General features: G+C 36.4%; 1 protein-coding gene across 1 annotated transcript; it reads right to left on the bottom strand.

The window, feature by feature from the left end:
• Positions 1-67: 67 nt before the first annotated feature.
• LOC113513197 (adhesion G protein-coupled receptor A3) lies at positions 68-16,886 on the bottom strand. The gene is made up of 9 exons (XM_026897182.3): positions 16,300-16,886; positions 16,158-16,223; positions 15,602-15,817; positions 13,402-14,279; positions 12,660-12,808; positions 11,678-11,863; positions 11,013-11,244; positions 10,020-10,148; positions 68-8,480 (listed from the first exon to the last, which is right to left on the bottom strand). The coding sequence occupies exons 1-9, from the start codon at positions 16,542-16,544 to the stop codon at positions 5,650-5,652; spliced, it is 4,932 nt and encodes a 1,643-aa protein (XP_026752983.2). The 5' UTR covers positions 16,545-16,886; the 3' UTR covers positions 68-5,649.
• Between the last annotated feature and the right edge of the window lie 2,929 nt (positions 16,887-19,815).

Raw genomic sequence — 19,815 nt, 5'->3', positions numbered from 1 at the left:
GAAAGTCTTATATGAGTATTATATGTACATATTCAAGTGTAGAGAATATAAAATCTAACAGTCAAACTTTTTTTTTAAACTAATCATAGCATTTTACTGTTTATTACAATAATAAGTAATAATACTGAGTTTACTAAATGAAAACTTAAGAGTTAAGCTCGCCTGTTATACATCTTTTATAGGTTATAAATACATTCAAAACATCATACGAATTCAATTCAAAAATTCTGTCAATTACCCAGTTCTCTATTTACGATTTAAAATGGAATATATACAGAAGTATTTTTTATATAATTTGCTTATATTTATGTAATCAAGATATATACAATTTTAAAAGGATCTTGTATTATTAATTCTGAATTGCGGTTTTAAGTGTAACTTCTAATATAAAAGTCATAAATCATAAGGTACGTTAAAGTATATATATATATATATATATATATATATATATTTTTACTCAACTTAGAATGGCAAACAAGCTGACGGCCCACCTGATGGAAAGTGGTAATCGTCGTCTGTAGACATGAGCAGTACCATGGACATAACAGAGTATACTGTTTCGCCCATGATACCCTCCATGCGTTGCCATTCCTGAGGACTCAGGTGTTATTCCTCTGTACCCAGTAAATTCACGCCATAACCCACCCTTCAAACCGAAACACAGCCATGCAATCACAACTGCTTCACGGTTAAAACACGAATGGGACAGAGGCACCCAAGCAATCGACTTTTGTACAAAGTCTCCCTCTGGTGAATTAAAATTGATAAATTGTGAAACATCATTATAGGCGATACGGGATACTTTAACCGTGTCTATGGTTTACGGTTACTATCTTCCATCATTGGTAGATATTTACAAAACCGTTAAATGCCTAATAGAACCATTTTAAATATTGAATTATTTAACTTTTTTTATGGGTTCAATTCTCAGTTTAAAAATAAGTGACAAATCATAACTAAAATAAGTTTGTTTTTTTTTTATAAATAACACTATTTATTTTCCCCTCCAAAAAGATGACCATAAATAAGAAATTGTTTCAGGCATAGACTAACTTACTAATATAATAAAATTGTAACTACACGTTGTCTTTACCTTAGAGATATTTAAGAAAAAATACGAGCAGTCTTAATAAGACCAATAGACACCAAAAAAAAAAAAAATTCTAGAAATTTTGTCTGTTAATATGTTTGTTTCGACATCACGCAAAAATTACTGTACCAATTTGGATGCGATATTCACAATTGTATTCCTAAATCTTATATATGTTTTACCTTTATACGTCTATAACTAGAAATAGTCTATTTCTTTGATTTTCCTACTTCTGAAATAAAAGCGTACGAAATAGCGGGTAAAAAGCCTAGTCAACAATAATTCTGTGTATATACCATTCTGTACCCAAATTACAACTGCAGAAACAATTTAGGCCAAGACACGACATTGATAGGCACACATTGTTATATAAATCATTTAATTTACATTCACTACAAGTCTAAATAAGATGCCGGGGTCGATTCTGAGGTAGCATTCTCTGGATTTTTTTTATGTAACTACGAATGGCAAACAAACTGACAGCCCACCTGATGAAAAGTGGTCACCGTCGACCATAGACATGACTACCATGTCTATAGGCCCAGTACCATGAGCATAACAGAGTATACTGTGTCGCCCATAATACCCCCCATGCGATGTCATTCCTGTGGACTCGGGTGTTATTCTTTTGTACCATGTAAATTCACTACCATATCCCACCCTTCAAACCGAAACACAGCCATGAAAACACAACTGCTTCACGGTAGAAACACAAATGGGAGTAAGGTGCCCAAGCAAACAACTTTTGTACAAAGTCTGCCTCTGATATTTATCCTTCTTTTGTTGCGTTTTTGTGCTTTGCCAAACCTAAAGAAACCTATTTACCCCTTTTTTAAAAAAAAACCCCATGCTGTAATCTGCTGGAAAAACCTCGACAGGGAGCTCATTCCATAACCTGAACGTTTGTGGGAAGAAACGCCTCGAAACCGCGCTGTACGCTGCCATCCAGGCTTTAAGATATGGGAGTGAACTCCATTGTCAATGGCGAGCTGTACGATGGAAAAAAGTGGCCGTGGGAATCATATTGAACAATTTCTCTGAGCACAATGCGTTGTACAAGTGGTAGGACACGCAGGGTGGGGTGACATTTACTAGAATTTTTTTTTTACAACACAGGGGGGCAAATGAGCATGTGACTACCACCGCTCATGATCACCTACAACATCAACGGCATTGCAGGTGTGCTGCCGGCCTTTTAAAAAGGAATATACTCTTGTCTTGAGGGTTATGTTGTCGTATCGGTTCAGAAATACTGCTGCTGGAAGTTGATTCCAAAGAATGGTTGTGCGTAGAAGAAAGTGCCTTGAAAAACGCACGGTGGAAGACTGCCACTCGTCCAGATGATTGGGATGAAACTTTATTCTCGAAATTCTCTAAATTCTGGTAAATTAGAATTTACTAGAATTTAGAGAATCAGAACCTATAAGATACTTCAAGTTAACTTATAATCACGAAATTTGACAAGAAACAATATCGTACAATACAAATAAAGGGGAAAAACTGAAAACCTTAAATTTGTAGTTATATCACAAAAATATATTTCGTATTTCTACCACTGCGCAATCCTCACGGGCATCATACAAATGTTTGTAAGGAATTCCATTTCAGAGACAGAGAATGTCACAATAAAAATCGACCCCATAGTGGAAACACATTACACAATGTTGATCTGATCGAGTAAATAATTTATATTTGCTTTTATTAACTTCAAGACTTAATTAATTAATGAATTAACTCATTACAACGTATTTGCATAATTAACGCATCCCGATAGTAAAACAAAAGATGTATAATTTTCTCTCTTAAAATCAAATATTTTTAAAAATTCCTAGAAGATTTAAATATTACATATTTTCCTGCACAAATATATGGATATGATACACTTGTATTTTGATCCATTATTTTATTATACCATGAAGGTGGCAAACAAGCTTACAGCCCATCTGATAGTAAACGAAATATGATTGAATGATTATGTAAGAAATATAATTAAAAAAAAAATTATACCCCCATGCGTTGCCAATAGGACAGAGGTACCCAAGCAAACGACTTTTGTACAAAGTCTCCCTCTGGTATTTCAACGATTTAGGGACTACTCACACTTATTCAGCTCTACTCAGCTTTTGTCCATAGAAAACAACGATTTTCTATTGAGACGTGTACGCATCCGTTCAGCTCTCCGCGTCTATTCTGCTTTCGCGGTAACTCAGTATAAAATGAGGATAAATGTGTATTGATCATGCGAATGCTATAGAGAGCGTTCAGCGCTGTTCCGCCGCGTTCACCGTCAAACGCGGCGAAACAGCTCTTCACAGGGATGTTTCGCGACTCCTTGTCAAGTTGCGACCTGTATTGTTTCTGCATTGATTTGATTCATTATTGCGTAATCATTATGTACGCAAGCATTAAAGAGTGCACACGTATTTTATAGTAATTATAATTATTTTATTTTTACGAAATGCAGCATACTCTACGCCGTAAGCAGTAGACAAGCGTTTGAGCGGAGATAGCACGCTACGACGGCTTTTCTCATTCTTACGACGCCGTACGCGGCTGATAGAAGCAGAGCTGTATAAGTGTGACCAGAATCGTTCAGCGAAACGCGAATGAAGCTGAATAAGTGTGAGTGGTCCCTTAGCGTTCAACAATAACAAATCCATTTAATATAAAATTATTAGATCAAATCAACATTCTGCAAGTAAGACTAGACGCAGGCGGGTAATATTAATTCAGTCAGTGTTTAGTATCCTAATGAGAGTGACAAGGGTTACCAATTGCATATAACAATCTAGAACATTCCATAGACAATTTTGGCACGATATTATTATTAGTACAACCTCATACACGTCCATCGTACATGCACAAATACAAAGCCACAGTTTATCAGACCAATATCAACTTACAAATAAATAACTTTACAGACAAATTATTGTACAGCTTATAACTAAAATTCTTTGGTCATATACTTCAAGATAGTGTCAATACAAACGCATTGTATTAACAATACAATTTTTTATCTATGTGTGCGTAAATAGGGATACCATAATATACAGTCATTACTCAGTATGTGGGAGATACGTAATTGTAAATTTAAATTGAAAAATAAAACGTAATACAAAATTCTCATGACTATGATTAAGAGTTAAATTTATGCTGAGAATCGACTTGAAATAATTATTTATTCATTAGCAGCATCATACAAAATGACCGCCATTTTTATTAATACATGAATAAAATATGTACATAAATACATTTGTTATACATGTAAGAAAAAAATGACCACACGAATTTTTAATTGAATTGACTTGCAACACTAGAAAATGGCGTGTTTAATAAAAAAATAATAATAAAAAATGTCTACCAAATGTCACTTTGACAGTTATTTGACACATGACGTATATCTTGAAGTATATGATCTAAGCTAAAAAATATACAAAGATTGTGTAATGGCACTAATATTTTCGATCCTAATTGTTCTATCAATTAGGAACGACCTCACACGAATTGGCAATGTCTACAAAGTATCTATAAACAACATTTTGTTGACCAATATTGTTTGAGCGATTTACAATTTACCGTAACACGGCACGACACGATTTTAACGTGACGTAGGTAATAAGAACTTATATACAATTGTTTGAAGACACTTTTAATTTTCCGTCAAAGATATCGTCGTACCGTGCACGTTCATGATATCGGAAAAAAGGGCAAAGTCACCGACGTGGAAAACTGTACTCTAATTATGGCTTGTCGAGTCTTATCTCGAATTATTCAATAAAATAACTCGCTCGACTTTCGTATTGCAGTACCCTAAAAAATATTTAATTGAACTACAAATAATAATAATAATTTGGATCATTATAAAACATTTTATCTACAGTATATAAATGCATACCTCCATAGATATAGTGGATAACTTAGTAACAGTATAGTACAATAACTATTCATGTATGGTCAGCATCGAAAGTATGACACAACAAATTGCATTTTTGTGACAAAACTGACTACATAATTTTCATACATCTGAACATACAAGAAAATTATTTGATGTGTTCTCAGACATCACTGTCGCCATTAGGAGGTCGGTAATTTGGCCAGTCGTAAACTTGGAAGACACACTAATAATTATTATTTTTGAAAAAATTAATAAACTTTTGGTATTTCAATAAAAGTAACATAAATATTACGATAATGAAATAAACGTTTAACTTCATTAAATCAAATTATTTTTCAGTAATATAAAAAATAATTTGTATCAAATAGTAAAAAAGACTTCAAGAATCTTCAAAAATCAATCATTCACTTTAACTTTTATCTGACAATATTAACCAGTCATTTGAGAACAACGAAGTACATTGTCACAGAGACATTACAAGATCTTCTAATTAAATTTACTGGACATTTAATGCAAAATGTATCACGTTGTTCGCATATCATTGTCATGTACAGTGATATTCATATTTCATTTTTATATTCCGACTGATTTTTTTTGTTTGTCACTGAAAACTGTGTCATACTTTTGCTGCTGACTGTACATAGCAGTCGCATTTCAACATAATTTACACAGTTGTTTCGCCATTAATATCAACGTCAGATATGGCCTCACTCACACAACTGTCACTATCGGTGGGCTTCAGCGTGACGTCACTGTTCATAGTCACATCCAATCCCATCTCCTTCCGCGGCGTCCTCTCTTTGTCCCTACTGGTTATCTGCGTGTACAACTCGTCCAACTCACTGGCAAACGACACTGGGCTACTGTCGCGGTTCACTTCCGGACAACTGAGCGCCGGCGTCGGAACGTATTTACCTAGCTTCGGGTTGCTTTTTATCGTCTTCCGCCAACCTGGATCGTAGTTCACGTACTGACTCTCGATATTCGAAACGTCTTCGTTACTGAAACTTATCTCGTTTGGACACATCGACGACGGGGAAGGCGCGTACAACCCGTGACTGCGTATACTCACTTCCGACATTTGATAATTAGGACAATAGATGTCGCTTTCGTTCTCGAAGCCCTGCTCGCTGGCGTTCGTGCTGCACGTCTCGAAATCATACGTAGTTTTAGCTATGAAAAAGCCATCTTTGTCTTCGTCCAACTTTTCCTTAGAATCGGTGAAATCATTGTCTGGATTCTGCAGTAAATTGTCCATTTCGCCCAAACCAGTTTCATCCAAGCGTTGCGGAGTGTTCGATCGGTTAATTTCGTCGCTGTTCATAGTGCATTCTTCAGATATATCTTGTAAAGATTTATCAACAGCATCTTTGGCATCTTGTTTGGGCTGAATATAGTCTATATACTGCCCAAAACTTTCTGTATCTGTGATTTCGTTTGTCGAACATAAGGCACTGTGAGTCTCTTGGAAGGAAGTCAATTCTGAGTGAGTATTCAGCGTTTGATCTGAGCATGTGTGCGGCATTGCTATCTCTGACGCTGAACTATATTCCAAACTGCATTGCTGAGAGATCGTTCTCATTTCTGGTTGTTCACTTGCATGACTCTGTAGACACTCTTCAGAGACACTAGTCCTCTGGCCGGAAAAGGGTTTTGGCGCATTAGCCTTAACAATCTGATGCTGTGGCACTTGAGTTTCCGGAACATTTGTATAGATATTCATAATTTGAGCTCTAGCTTTGCTTTCTTCGTTTTTATTCCACGACTTCCTATCGATAGAGTAATTTTTGTAGTTATCTTTCGGTTCCTCCTCTAGTAAATTCGGATTAATAACATTACGTTTCTCCTTGATCCCGTTATTTGATCGTTCTACATGTATATTGGTGTTATTCACTTTTGAACCAGAGTTTATAATATTCGCTACACCACTGTAAGCTTCCCTAGTCGGTAACGGAAGGGAAATATGCGAATCATTGTCACAATCCCTCCTAACAGGAAGTTCCAAACAATTTCTCTTCATATTTTGCCTCTGCTTTTTAAAGAATTTCTTAGCCACATTCATTTGGTTAGGATTATAAAATATTTCTGGGCCAACACTAGAATTTTCAGGGTAAGTCATCATAGAGTTATTAGATCTGTACTGTTGCCTATGTAATACAACTAAATTTATATTTGGGGTTTTTCCATTAATATTTTTGAGGTGATCTTTTTGGAGCGTCTGCCCATTTAACTCAGCTCCAGCTTTATACGTCCCGCTGTTGTTAGTCTTCGAATTCGTTCTATTAGAACTTCTACTGCCCGATCTGGATCTGTTATCATTGGGTATCGGAAGAGTCACTGGGGTGGTAGTAGTTGGAACACCCGGCAAATTCTGCTGATTAGTGTCAAAAACGCTTCTATTTCTGCAACACTGTTTACTCTTCTGCAGATAGCAATGCATCATCGACCACTGTGCTCTAACGTCGCTTCTAGCAATTCCATAGAAGAAGAGTATGAAAGTACCTAACACAGTAGCGCAGACAGCGTAAATTATACTACATATATCCTCTTGGTACGGCAAGTAGGCTGGTAAGGGCCTGTATACCGTTATAGCCCCACAAGCCCACACAGACATGTACAGACACAAGACTATAACTTGTGCTCTTAACTGGATTATCGGAGTATGCTCAATATCATCAACTTCTGAATCTACTGCCGACTTGATGCTCCTTCTCTCTGTCCGCTCAGTGGCCTGATTAGGTTCCCACATCTCTAAATCCACATTCTCGGTCGCTTGTGTGCCCTCTGACAACTGTACATTCATGTTTCTGATCGTACACCGTATCAACAAGAATAGAATAAGTAAGAACATTAATAATATACCACCAGGTACAAACAAAGCACTCAACGCCGGCGCCGTACTCAAGAAACATTGCGAATAACCTGCGTAGTCTTTTAGATTCACCGCACCTGATATTCCGCATACAATCAAAGCTATACCCCACCCGACTAAGTACAAGCCTAAAATCGGTTTCTGTACTGGCACATCAGGTGGAATGTCGTCTTCTGGTGTCCTCACAGGATTGTGTGTCTTTGTCACCCACTTGTACATGTTACTAGCGGATACGCACATCCATAGCAAGCAAGAGAGAGACAAATAGTGTATCAGCAGCCCCAATATTTGGCATAACTTGACATCTTCGGTTTGATATATGCCTAATGTGTACAAGAAACAAAGTAGACCGATAGCTATCCAAGTATTGATGAGTGCGTGTTTGGTCTTCTTGGCCATTTGTATAGCTGGGTAACACATGATGTACGTGAGCGTGGCGCAGCTAACACATCCTATTAATATGAGACTGCCGACGTACACTGCTGGATGGGATACCTTGAATCTAGCCCCGTCGGTTCTGGCTCCGTAAATGCCGGTCTCGACGTTCTGCAGCAATCCCACATAAGCCAGTTTGGTGCAGCTTATGATTATCATTTCGGATATAACGTGAGTTATCTTGCAGTCTGTAATTAAAGAAGAAAGTTATATAGTTTTTCCATAGATTTAATAATACATGCTAAGAGGCTCCCATTGCTAACAATGGTATACAGGTCGAACTCCCCGTGGTCCCCCCTGGAAACCATCATACTAAATTTCAAGTGTATTGGAATCACGATGGGCTAACAGGCCTGACTTTTCATTTTCACGTATCATCCCTCACTGGTGCCCCACCAGAGTTAGCGCAGACGGGGTTTCTATTCCATTAAAAAACATATGCAATTTAGTTTAATAACGTAAGGCAGAGTGAAATGTTATAAACAAGTGTCAATAAACAAAATTAACAAAGGGAGACTCTTTGTACAAAAGTCGTTTGCTTGGGTACCTCTGTCCCATTCGTGTTTCAACCGTGAAGCAGTTGTGTTTGCAGTGTTGTGTTTCGGTTTGAAGGGTGGGTGGGATATGGCGTGAATTTACAGGGTACAGAGGAATAACACCTGAGTCCTCAGGAATGGCAACACATGGGGGGTATCATGGGCGAAACAGTATACTCTGTTATCTCCATGGTACTGCTCATGTCTATAGGCGACGGTTACCACTTTCCATCAGGTGGGCTATCAGCTTATTTACCATTCTAAGTTGTATAAAAAAAATGTGGTGGGATAAAGATGATGAATGACGACGGAGGGTGCTGTTTGAAATATTGCACTAGTGATGTCATCACACACCACTATGTGTGACAACAATACTGTAAATTTTATGACGACATAGTGATGTTACTTACAGTAGAAACAAAAGTTACAGGTGCAGATCGATATAAAACAGAATTATTAACACAGATTATAAAAAAAAGGTAGTGTAATGTATAGATTGCCTATATTAACATGGCATGCCCCTTCAACTTTATACTTTAACGTATATGACCTATAATTTATGTCCCATATCTCGGATACTTCGGTCATATTGCTCGTCAACAGTCTGACAATCCGACAAGCTAATGGTTGTAGGCAAGATAGTAGGAAAAAGACCATGCAGACGATCACCTAGTCGATGGTCGGATCAAGTAACCGCTGTTACGGGACTATCGAGGACACGACCTCCAGTAATGAAGTGGATGAAGAGGGAGAGATGTGACCATATACAGATGTAGTGCTCTGTTTGTGTTTGTAAAGATATGTCTTCAGTAGCGGTTTGGTCAGAGGAGTATTATATTTCTTTTCTTTATTTATAATGTAGCGTAGTATGGTGCAGTGTAGTACAGCGTAGCATAGTGTAGTGCAGCGTAGCACAGTGTAGTGCAGCGTAGTCTAATGTAGTGTAGGGTAGTGTAGTGTGGTATAGTGTAGCGTAGCATAGCATAGTGCAGTGTAGTGTAGCGTAGCGTAGCGCAGTGCAGTGCAGTGCAGTGCAGTGTAGTGTAGTGCAGCGTAGCGCAGTGCAGTACAGTGTAACGTAGCGCAGCGCAGTGTAGTGTAGCGTAGCGCAGTGTAGTGTAGTGTAGTGTAGTGCAGGTGCAGGTGCAGGTGCAGGTGCAGGTGCAGGTGCAGGTGCAGGTGCAGGCGTACCCGAGGCGGCGTCGGCCCAGCGGCGCGCGGGCGGCGCCCAGACGGCGGCGCGCGCGGCGGCGGGCGGGCTGCGCGCGCGCACGGCCGCGATCACCGGCTCCAGCAGCGGCCCGCTCACGCGCGCGCCCTCTGCCGCCCCCGGGAACATACCACGACGTGTTAGCGGCTTCTACCACAACTCTCTACCCCCACTCGACTAGCTCTCACACGGACGATCCGGACAATGCGCGGTACATATTTAGACTTGAAACGCGCTGCTTCAGTTCAAGGACCAAGTTAATAGATAGGATTAACACCCGAAGGATAAACACCCTAGTTCCTACAAGTAGCACCACATACGAGGTACATGTTCGGAAATGAGGAAGATCTTAATTATTGTTCTGTCAGTATATATTACAAAATACCAATTGCGAACCGCTTTAAACGATTATTTATTAAAGGAGAAAATTTCCTGCTATATTCATTCCATATTAATTTGACTTTAAGATTGAATGTTTTCATAATAAATCGTAACATGGCATGACACGATTTTTTACTATACGGTAAAAATAAAAAAATAATTAAAAGTACACAAAGCAATAGAAATAAAAAATTAAAATGGTTCTATTTTATACTTAAACTAGTTTTTGCCTTTTTGGATTTAAAAAGTAGGCAAGCCAACGAAATAGATCCTAGACCAGTTTTCACATCTGTAATACCGGTACAAACTAACAAATATTCTAAAAATTATTATTCTAGGGTTTACTGCTCTAATTAAGACTCCTCATATAAATTTGTCTTAAATAACTCCCATGTGCAGTCATCATCCAGACACAATTTTATTATAATAGTAAAATTATTGTGAATTTATTTTCAAACTTCTCTTTTATATCATATCCTTAATAATATTATAAATGTACTTGTTATCTTTTAATACTGTAACGGTTCAACTTATTCTCCTTGAAATTTAATAAATAATTATACCTATTTATTATAATTAAGTCCACTACATACCTAACTGAAAACCAACGACTGGCGAAGTGATCTCCATGTTCATGTCTTCCCTCTTAGTGCTTCTACCGTAGTAATCCTTCGCCCTGTAGCTCAAGTACGGTCCACCCTCACTCTGCTCAGGCAGCAGAGGGAACAGCGATGCATCTTCATACATGGCCACCACCAGGTCCTGAGGTTTGCTCTGCAGTAACGTCCCTGAATCTGTCGTGCTGTATAGGAATGACTGTGGAATCTGGAAGTGAATTATGTGACATTTCTAATTATTTATGATGGCAATGAATTATGGTATAATTAATCATCATCTTCCTACCCTTATCCCAATCATTTGGGGTCGGCGTAATATGATTTTATCCATATTACAAAAAGATTTGGTTTTTAGTTTTACGACCGGCCACCTGCCTGACGTCAACCCTCTTTGGGAATGCATATGTTGGTGGTTTCCGCCACCTACGGTATGGAGGAAAGGATTGAGGAAAAAAGGAAGGAAAGTTGGAAATGCGTAAACGAAATTGGTGAATGAGAGGAATAAGGGACTTATGTGGAAAAGGAAAGAGGTGAGGGGGGCAACTGCAGTTGCGGAAAGGAATGGGACAATGCAACAGCTCGGGAGGCCGGGGTCGCATACCCGTATGCCTTTATTCTAGAATCTAAAAAATGAACGGTACCTGTACGCTGGCGTGTATGTAGGCATCAGTGACGGTGAGCAATGGCGCCACCGTGCGGTTGGTGGTGGTGCAATGCAGGCGCGGGCTGGTGGCGGCGGCGGCGGCCGGCGGCGCGGGGCTGTACCACACGCACGTCACGCCGCTGAAACCTTCGCGCACCGGGAACCGCTCCACGGCCATGTTCGTCTACCGATGAATTAATATGGTGAATAAGTTACAGATCCTCAAAGATGGCGATATTCTAAGTGGTCTATCAACCCCCAGGGTCCAACTACAACCCGTAAAGGTTTCATATCAGCAATCATAGGTGATGACTACTCTATTCCACTTGTGTTCCTGTCACAAAGCAGTTGTGCTTGCATGACTATGTTTTAGATTTAAAGAATAGGTTATGGCCATTGCTTTTATAAGGTACAAAGCCATAAAACCTTGTCCTCAAGAATGGCATTTATGAAGTGTGTATGTAGAGTGTAGAGCCACACAGACTTTGTACAAAAGTCGATTGCTTGGGTACCTCTGTCCTATTCGTGTTTCAACCGTGAAGCAGTTTTGTTTGCATGGCTATGTTTCGGTTTGAAGGGTGGGGTATGGCGTGAATTTACTGGGTACTGGTGGACCGTCAGCTTGTTTGCCATTCTAAGTTGCATAAAAAAAATAAAAATAAAAAAAAGTGTATACTACTCAAGTGGGAAAAAAGAATTGTTAATAATTGGAACTAGCAACTCCATTGTTACGCTTTCAGGTCACCCTCCTCAAAGTCCCCCTTAGAAACTATGGTGTTTAATTCCAGGTGAATTTACCATGACAGGCCAAATGCCTTCTCATACACATCTATTAACCCTCACTGGTGCCCCGCCAGCTTATGCTGTTAAGGCAAGCAGGTCACCATTCCAGTATCATTCATTAAGAACTTTCCATCAAATCGGCTACCAGTTACGATTGGATGATTCATAAAATAAATCTTCAATTTATGTCTGAGCACCTTCTGTCCCTGCACGTTGCTGATGTATGCGGAGATGTCCTCGGCGGCGCGGAGCAGGCGGCTGCAGGCGCCGTGCTGCAGCTCCGCCAGCGACAGCACCGGCATGCTGATGTTCATCGCCGCGCTTATCACGTCCAAGAGTTTCGCACCTGAAATTTAAGAAAAATCTTGTGTTGACGCCCTGCAAAAAATCTTGAAATTAATGTTTTTTTTTTAACAGCCGTTAACTGTCCATTATGGAACATAGCCCTTCCCATAAAGGGAGGTTTTGCCAGTAGTTGTCACGCTTGGCAGGCTGGTTAGCAACCGCAGTTACGATTCCTCGACCTATTTATTTTTTAGTTAATATTTTGATTAATTAACATTTATTTTCTTTAACATAACTAAAAATCTAAGAAATATACAAAAACTAAGTAATATAATAATAATAAGAAATGAATATGTAGCATAATTTAGATTAGCAATTATACCAATTTGTCTTGAAACTAAGATATTCTGTTGGTATACAAAGTATGTAAAGTAAGGCAAGACTGGACAATAACACCTAGAAGCACTGCCAAACCCTCGTCAAAATCTTATATTTAAATTTATCTATTGTATTGCTCAGGTGTGACCTACCGAGAATAAAACACGGAACGTCGTTTGAGCAAAACAACCTTTCTTTACTGAAACAAGATCGTGACCTTCTGTGATATTTGTTTAAAATCAAAATTCCCCTGTATTAAAAAGAAATCACACTCACCTAAATCGCGTTCCTCTGTTATATACTGCATATAATTTTTTATGGCCTCTGCAATGAACATTACATCATCAGGGTCCGTTATTTCCGCCAACGGGTATGTCTTCTCTTGAATCAGTATCGCCAATCTCTCCGTTGCATTCAGAGCCGAGTATTGCACTAGACTCACATTCAATAGAGCAAACTGCTGAAGTAATTTTGTCACATTACTAATGTACGAACATTCCGTTGTGTTTGCCGGACCCCAAGTGGCATTCGCGTGACAATGCCTATAGGCCAAACCTTCTCCAGTCCTACAGGGCACTGCCGCAGTATGATTCAACAGCAATTGAGGCCACGAATATAAACCTTTATTATTTATCGTATGATTGGTCATACAATAACGGGTCTTATTTGAGAATACCAACACTTCAATGGTGTGGTTATGTCCTATAAAGTTCGCGTCGTTGTAGACGCACGTCCAGTTTCCCATATGATGGTTTGTTATATTAGGAAAGTGTACTGATGTCTCAGCTATACCTTCTTCTAGCATGTTCGTGTTTGTGATATTAACATCACAGACTTCTAGCATTGGGTGGACCCATTTCAATTTATACTCGGTCAAGGCTGATGCAAATGGTGCATTGCAGGTCAATGTTAAAGTATCCCCTTCGAAGACTATTTGGTCGTAAGCGGGTTTCACTATCAGTGTCCTTGAGGGTAACACATTAGTACATTCAGACAGGTCTAAGTAAATCCTCAGTTTTTTAACAATTTTCAAAGCCATGTTTTCAGGGAAGGCACATTTTGGATTGCCAACAAGCTTCACACTGGTGTTGGATGCCCAGTCTCCCACCCAAAGCATGTTGCAGTCGCATATCAGAGGATTTTCTGAGATATCTCTGTAAATAAATACATCAGATTTATGTAAATATATTCAAAAGACATTCATATTTTAACACTATTAATAATGTAATATTTGACATAATATCCGGAACTAGTGATCCACTCTGGCTATGCATGGGTACATAGAAAGATAAATTTGTATTTTATATTAGCTTTGACAGGCAATTTTTTTATACTTTGATATACATTATTATAATTTTCATAGGAATCTCTATTTTTTTTTTTTTTTTACTTTTATAAATCCTATATTATTCACTTATAATGTAGGTAACTTTATATAATTTTTTTTTAAATGTATGTTGAGTAGTTATTCAAGTCCATCCATTACAAAAAATACAAAAAAAAAATTCTCTTTTTAATCCTTTTTATATAATAAAGGCATATAAAATGTATTGAATTTGAAATAAATTTAATAAATGGGTAGGTTATACCCTATCTTAGCACAAAAGTTACTTTATATACTGATTCACAAGAGAGAATATGGGATACAGCTAGTATTAGAACAGATAACAAAGTGACCATCTATTTGTCTTTGATCTCTTTTGATGGATAAATAATAAACTAAGAAAGATATTTCTATGTAATATTTAGATAATATCACATCATAAAAAAATTAACAAAACCAAATCGTAATATCAATTCTCTAGTACAGGGGTTCCTAAACTTTTAAGATAACAGAATGGTCAACAAATACCTTTTATTTTATGGGTTCCATATATTCATATCAAACAATTATAAATCGAAACCGAAAACACTGTAATTTAAATAAAAACAAAAGCTTTTATTAGAAATATTTTAAAAGTATAACACTTTATAATTTCCTTTAATTTTTAATGTAAATTGTTTCACTGTATAAATAATTTCACAGAACCCTAGTGACTTTTTTATGAAATCCCTAGGTTCTACAGAACCCATATTAGGAATCACTGCTCTAGTATATATATAACTAGATGTATTCCACAGGTTTGCCTATATGAATTAGGATTGAAAACATAAGTATATCCAATAATGTTCAAACAAAAGTTTCCATGACTTTCTTTGTTATTTTTTTTTCAAAACTTAGTTTCAATTTCATTCACACCAAAAATATAATAACTCCAATCACATGTTGACAGTAATTTTTTATCCTTATTACCCAAATATGACACAACTACACTGTTATGTCCATGGTACTGCTCACATTTATAGGTGACGGTTACCATTTTCCATCAGGTGGGCCATCAGCTTGTTTGCCATTCTAAGTTGTATAAAAAACATAATAATAATAAAATTTCTACCATGAAACTCAGATTAAAGTATACTATCAACTAATACTTACAATTGTTTCAATTCTATTAGATATTCAAAAGTACCAACAGCTAACACTGATATGTGATTTTGGGCTAAGATCAGTCTCTCCAAATTGATAAGGCCCTTGAACATCTCTTTGTAGATCTTACTTATTTGATTATTGGATAAATCTAGCCTCTGTAGTGCAGTCATATTATAAAAAGCATCCGATTCTATTAATGATATTTGGTTCTTGCTTAGGTCTCTGAAATTTAAAATTTAAACATTTTATTACATTTTGAAAAAAATAATAACTCATTTAATTATGTTTAGTAAGTGTAAAAAACGTTATCAAGTATAAATTAGACTAACAAATATCTCAAATAATACAAAAAAAGTCCATCCCCTATAACTGAACAGTAAACTTTCTTATTATGGTATGTTAAGGAACAAAAAGTGTCAATTCAGTATTACATCCAAGTTCTTACTTACAAAAATATCAGAACTCAACTCATTTGGAAAGCTTTAAAATTGTAATTGCTCTAAACAAAAGGATCCTCATCTAAGCTTTGTCACTTAGTATATTACAATAAGACTATACTTACAACTTTTGTAAATTAGGTAGATGCAGTTCTCTTGATAGTGTTGATATGGCATTACCAGACAAATTCCTGAAACGACAACTTCTCATTTAGAATTAAAAAAAAAAATCAAATACTTTTTTAAAATTCATAGGTAAGTACTTACAGATTCACAACATTGGTCCATAGTTTGCTCAAGTCTATTTCCTTAAGCTCGGTAATCTGTGTCGGCGTACCTCCACATTTTAGCCTTAAAAGCTCCCCTGGTAAAGGCTCAGGGAAACCTCCAGGGCCAAACATTAGTGGTGTATCGCTCGGTTTATTGCTCTTACACGAACAGAGTGATGGACAATACCCAAATACATTATACACGCATACAAACACCAACAAAACAATCACCCGCCACTGCATGACGACTATTTCAGTAAAAACTGCAATTAAAGCTATGGCACAAAGCCAAATACGAAAAATAATCGCATTTTAGAAAATCTTTATTTCGTCACTGACAATGTTCAAGGCCCATTTCAATTCAAAATCTAAAAAGTTACAATTTTCAAATATGTAAGAAAAAATAAATAAAAAGCTGGAATAAGTTTGTTACGGTACTACTTTAAAAATAAACAAGCACGAAACAATACACAAGTACAAATCCGACATTTGTAAAATTTTGACTGATGAATGAATGTGAGCGAATGATTGTTTGAATTAATAAATGCCGAGGATTGAATCAGTGATGTTTTGTAGAAACTACAAATAAGTGCAAACCATTTTAAATCATTTAAAATCTAATCTAAGAACCAATATTAACTAAATTTCTTATAGATTATTGATTATAATTAATTATTAAAAGAAATTTAGTTTATGATGGTCCATAAAATATTTATTTTGTGAAATTATTAAATTAAAATATTAACTTAAGAACTAGGTTTGAGGAAATAGTGCTTCAGGTTTGTTTTTTTAATTATTAATTATATTATATAATCGTATCGAACATAGTTTTTATCATGTTTTTCATAAACATCTTGTATCATTAAGTGGCTTAATTAAATATTATGATTAATTAAGTGTTATTTTTCAAAATTCCATGTCACTGGTTTTTTTAAGTAACTGAATTAAAAAAGACAATTCTAATCAAATACTAGCATAATCAAACTCGCAATTTTATTTTACTGTCTTGAAATATAATATACATGACTGTTTATGATTACCTTAATACACGTACACAGAGAAAAAAATTAAATGTCATAAAAATGACAAAAATCACAACTGTCAAAAGTTTTAAAAGTTGAACCGTCTCCCATCTTAACCGTTGCATTCCAGACAATTTATCTTTTTGAAGACTAGGCAGCATGGTCTCCGACCTTAGCCTGTTCCAAACGGAACAAACGTACTAAAAAAAAAAAAAAAAAAAACTTAACCGTTGCGGGAAAAAAGGCGGGAAACTCGAATAAGAACAAGCGGGTTTTTTAAATTTTTTTTATTAATTTATTAAAACTATCTCTATCAATTCTTATTATTGAATAAAATATTATATTTTCACTAAATTCAGCGACAGTAATATAATTAGCATTCATGGGGAAGCGCAGTTGTAGAAAAAGGAAAAAAAAAGATGACGATTCAGGTGATGTAGACCATGAACCTTGTAATGACAAGGATATATATTCGGAAGATACTTCTACTGACTCAGAATCTGAAATTGATAAGGCCGATAAGTATAAACCTTACTACGTCACAGATTATATTAGAAGATATCCCGAGGAATCCCCTGGGACAGAATTTGTTGTCTTTGTAGAATCCTCAGATAGTCAGAAAACCATTGGATCCAGAGACTTGCTCTCACTCTCCTCCTGTTTAAAACGATTTAATAAAGGGGTAACTTATCTTAGATCTATAAATAAATTCAAAATCGGAGTATACTTTCAAAAGCCAGACTTAGCCAATGCTTTTTTAAATAATAAAACTTTTTTAAATGACTACCATTTTAAGGCCAGTATTCCTGCTTCTTCAACAGAAGTTACAGGCGTTATTAGAAATGTACCTACAAATATATCTAATAAAAAAATATATACTATGATATCGAGTTCTAAGAAAATTATTGCTATTAAAAGAATTTTAAGAAAAAATACCTTGACTCATGGATATGTGTTACAGCCAACTCTAACCGTGACAATTACTTTTGCTGCATCTGTATTACCTGAATATCTGGATATTGGAGGTTGGCGCCACAATGTCACTCCATATATACCACCAGTTAAACAATGCTACCGGTGCTTGAGGTATGGACATTTAGCTAAATTCTGTAAGAATTCTGAGCGTTGCAGCATCTGCAAAGGTGAGCATAATTATAAAACTTGTACAACTGGAATGGAAAACGCTATTTGTGTACACTGCAATGGAAATCACACAAGTGTATCACCGCAATGCCCTGTTAAACAAAAGAAAATTGCTGAAAATAGATCTAAATTCAGACCTGCTTCTTTTGGAGATATACTTAGCACTGAAATATTTCCTAAACTGGGTAACAAACCTAAAAAAAATGTAGACCTAATTTCAATTCTAAATTCTGATAACAAGAGTTTATCACTTTTAATAGAAAGCATAATCAAACTTATTTCACTACATAACACAAAGAACACATCTATTAACACTAAAAGTGTTTTGAATGTGTTATATGATACTTTTGGTAATAGACCTATTTCACAAAATTCAATCGAGACCAATTAACTATCATACAGTGGAACGCTCAGAGCCTACTGAGCAATCGACATATTTTTACACAATTTTTAAATGAACATCATATTCACATTGCTCTCATCTCAGAAACTTGGCTAAAACCACATTACAAATTAAAAATTAAAGATTATTGTATAGAACGAAATGATTGTGGTAATAACCACAATGGAGTAGCGATTATTATACATAATAGTATTAGATATAAAAAACTTCACTCTTTTTTCGACAATTCTTTGCAAACTATAGCTATTAGTATTGAAGTTAATAATTCTTGGTATTCAGTTGCCAGTATTTACTGTCCTACCAATAGTACACCTAGTTTTACTAAAGCCAAATTTAAGTTCTTTTTGGAGTCTCTTCCTAAACCCACTATCATATCTGGAGATTTAAATGCACACCATACTATGTGGGGTTGTACCTCCACTAATACAAGAGGTAAAGACATTCTTGATTGTTTAGATGAATGTAATTTGGTACTATTAAATGATAAGCAAGTTACTACTGTTGGCTCTCATATTTGGAGACCCAATGGCCTTGATTTAACTATGGTATCCCCATCCATATCATTAAAATGCGAGTGGTCGGTTCATGATGATCCGTTAGGAAGTTATCACCTGCCGACTTTTACTAAAATAAACACAAAGAACTCTTCATCAACTCCGTCAGGTGAACAACATGCTCCTATAGATGAAGTTAATAAACTTTTGTTAAATCGTATAAACCTACGTCTCGTTAATTGGGATCTTTATTCTGAAACTGTTAATCGATTACTTTTGGATTTCGAGTATGATGTCAATGAACCCTTAAACAATTACAATAGATTCTGTAAAATTATTTTGACAGCTGTGGAACGTTCCGTTCCACATAGGAACTTATCAAATAGCGGTGCAAATACTTCAAAGAGGCACAAACATATTGCAGTACCTTGGTGGAATAACAGGTGTGCGAC

The sequence above is a fragment of the Galleria mellonella genome, unplaced genomic scaffold (genome assembly GCF_026898425.1).
Source record: "Galleria mellonella isolate WM207_F2 unplaced genomic scaffold, CSIRO_AGI_GalMel_v1 utg54, whole genome shotgun sequence".
Classification (NCBI taxonomy): Eukaryota; Metazoa; Arthropoda; class Insecta; order Lepidoptera; family Pyralidae; genus Galleria; species Galleria mellonella.
The sequence above is the reverse complement of the archived record's forward strand: the minus strand, read 5'-3'. Positions and strand labels throughout refer to the sequence as shown.

Coding starts and splice junctions, on each gene's coding strand:
- LOC113513197 (XM_026897182.3), bottom strand. CDS start 16,544: ATGCAGTGGCGGGTGATTGTTTTGTTGGTGTTTGTATGCGTGTATAAT. Junction 15,818..16,157: donor CTACCTAATTTACAAAAGTT/GTAAGTATAGTC, acceptor TTTAAATTTCAG/AGACCTAAGCAAGAACCAAA. Junction 8,481..10,019: donor CTGGGCCGACGCCGCCTCGG/GTACGCCTGCAC, acceptor CTTTAATTACAG/ACTGCAAGATAACTCACGTT.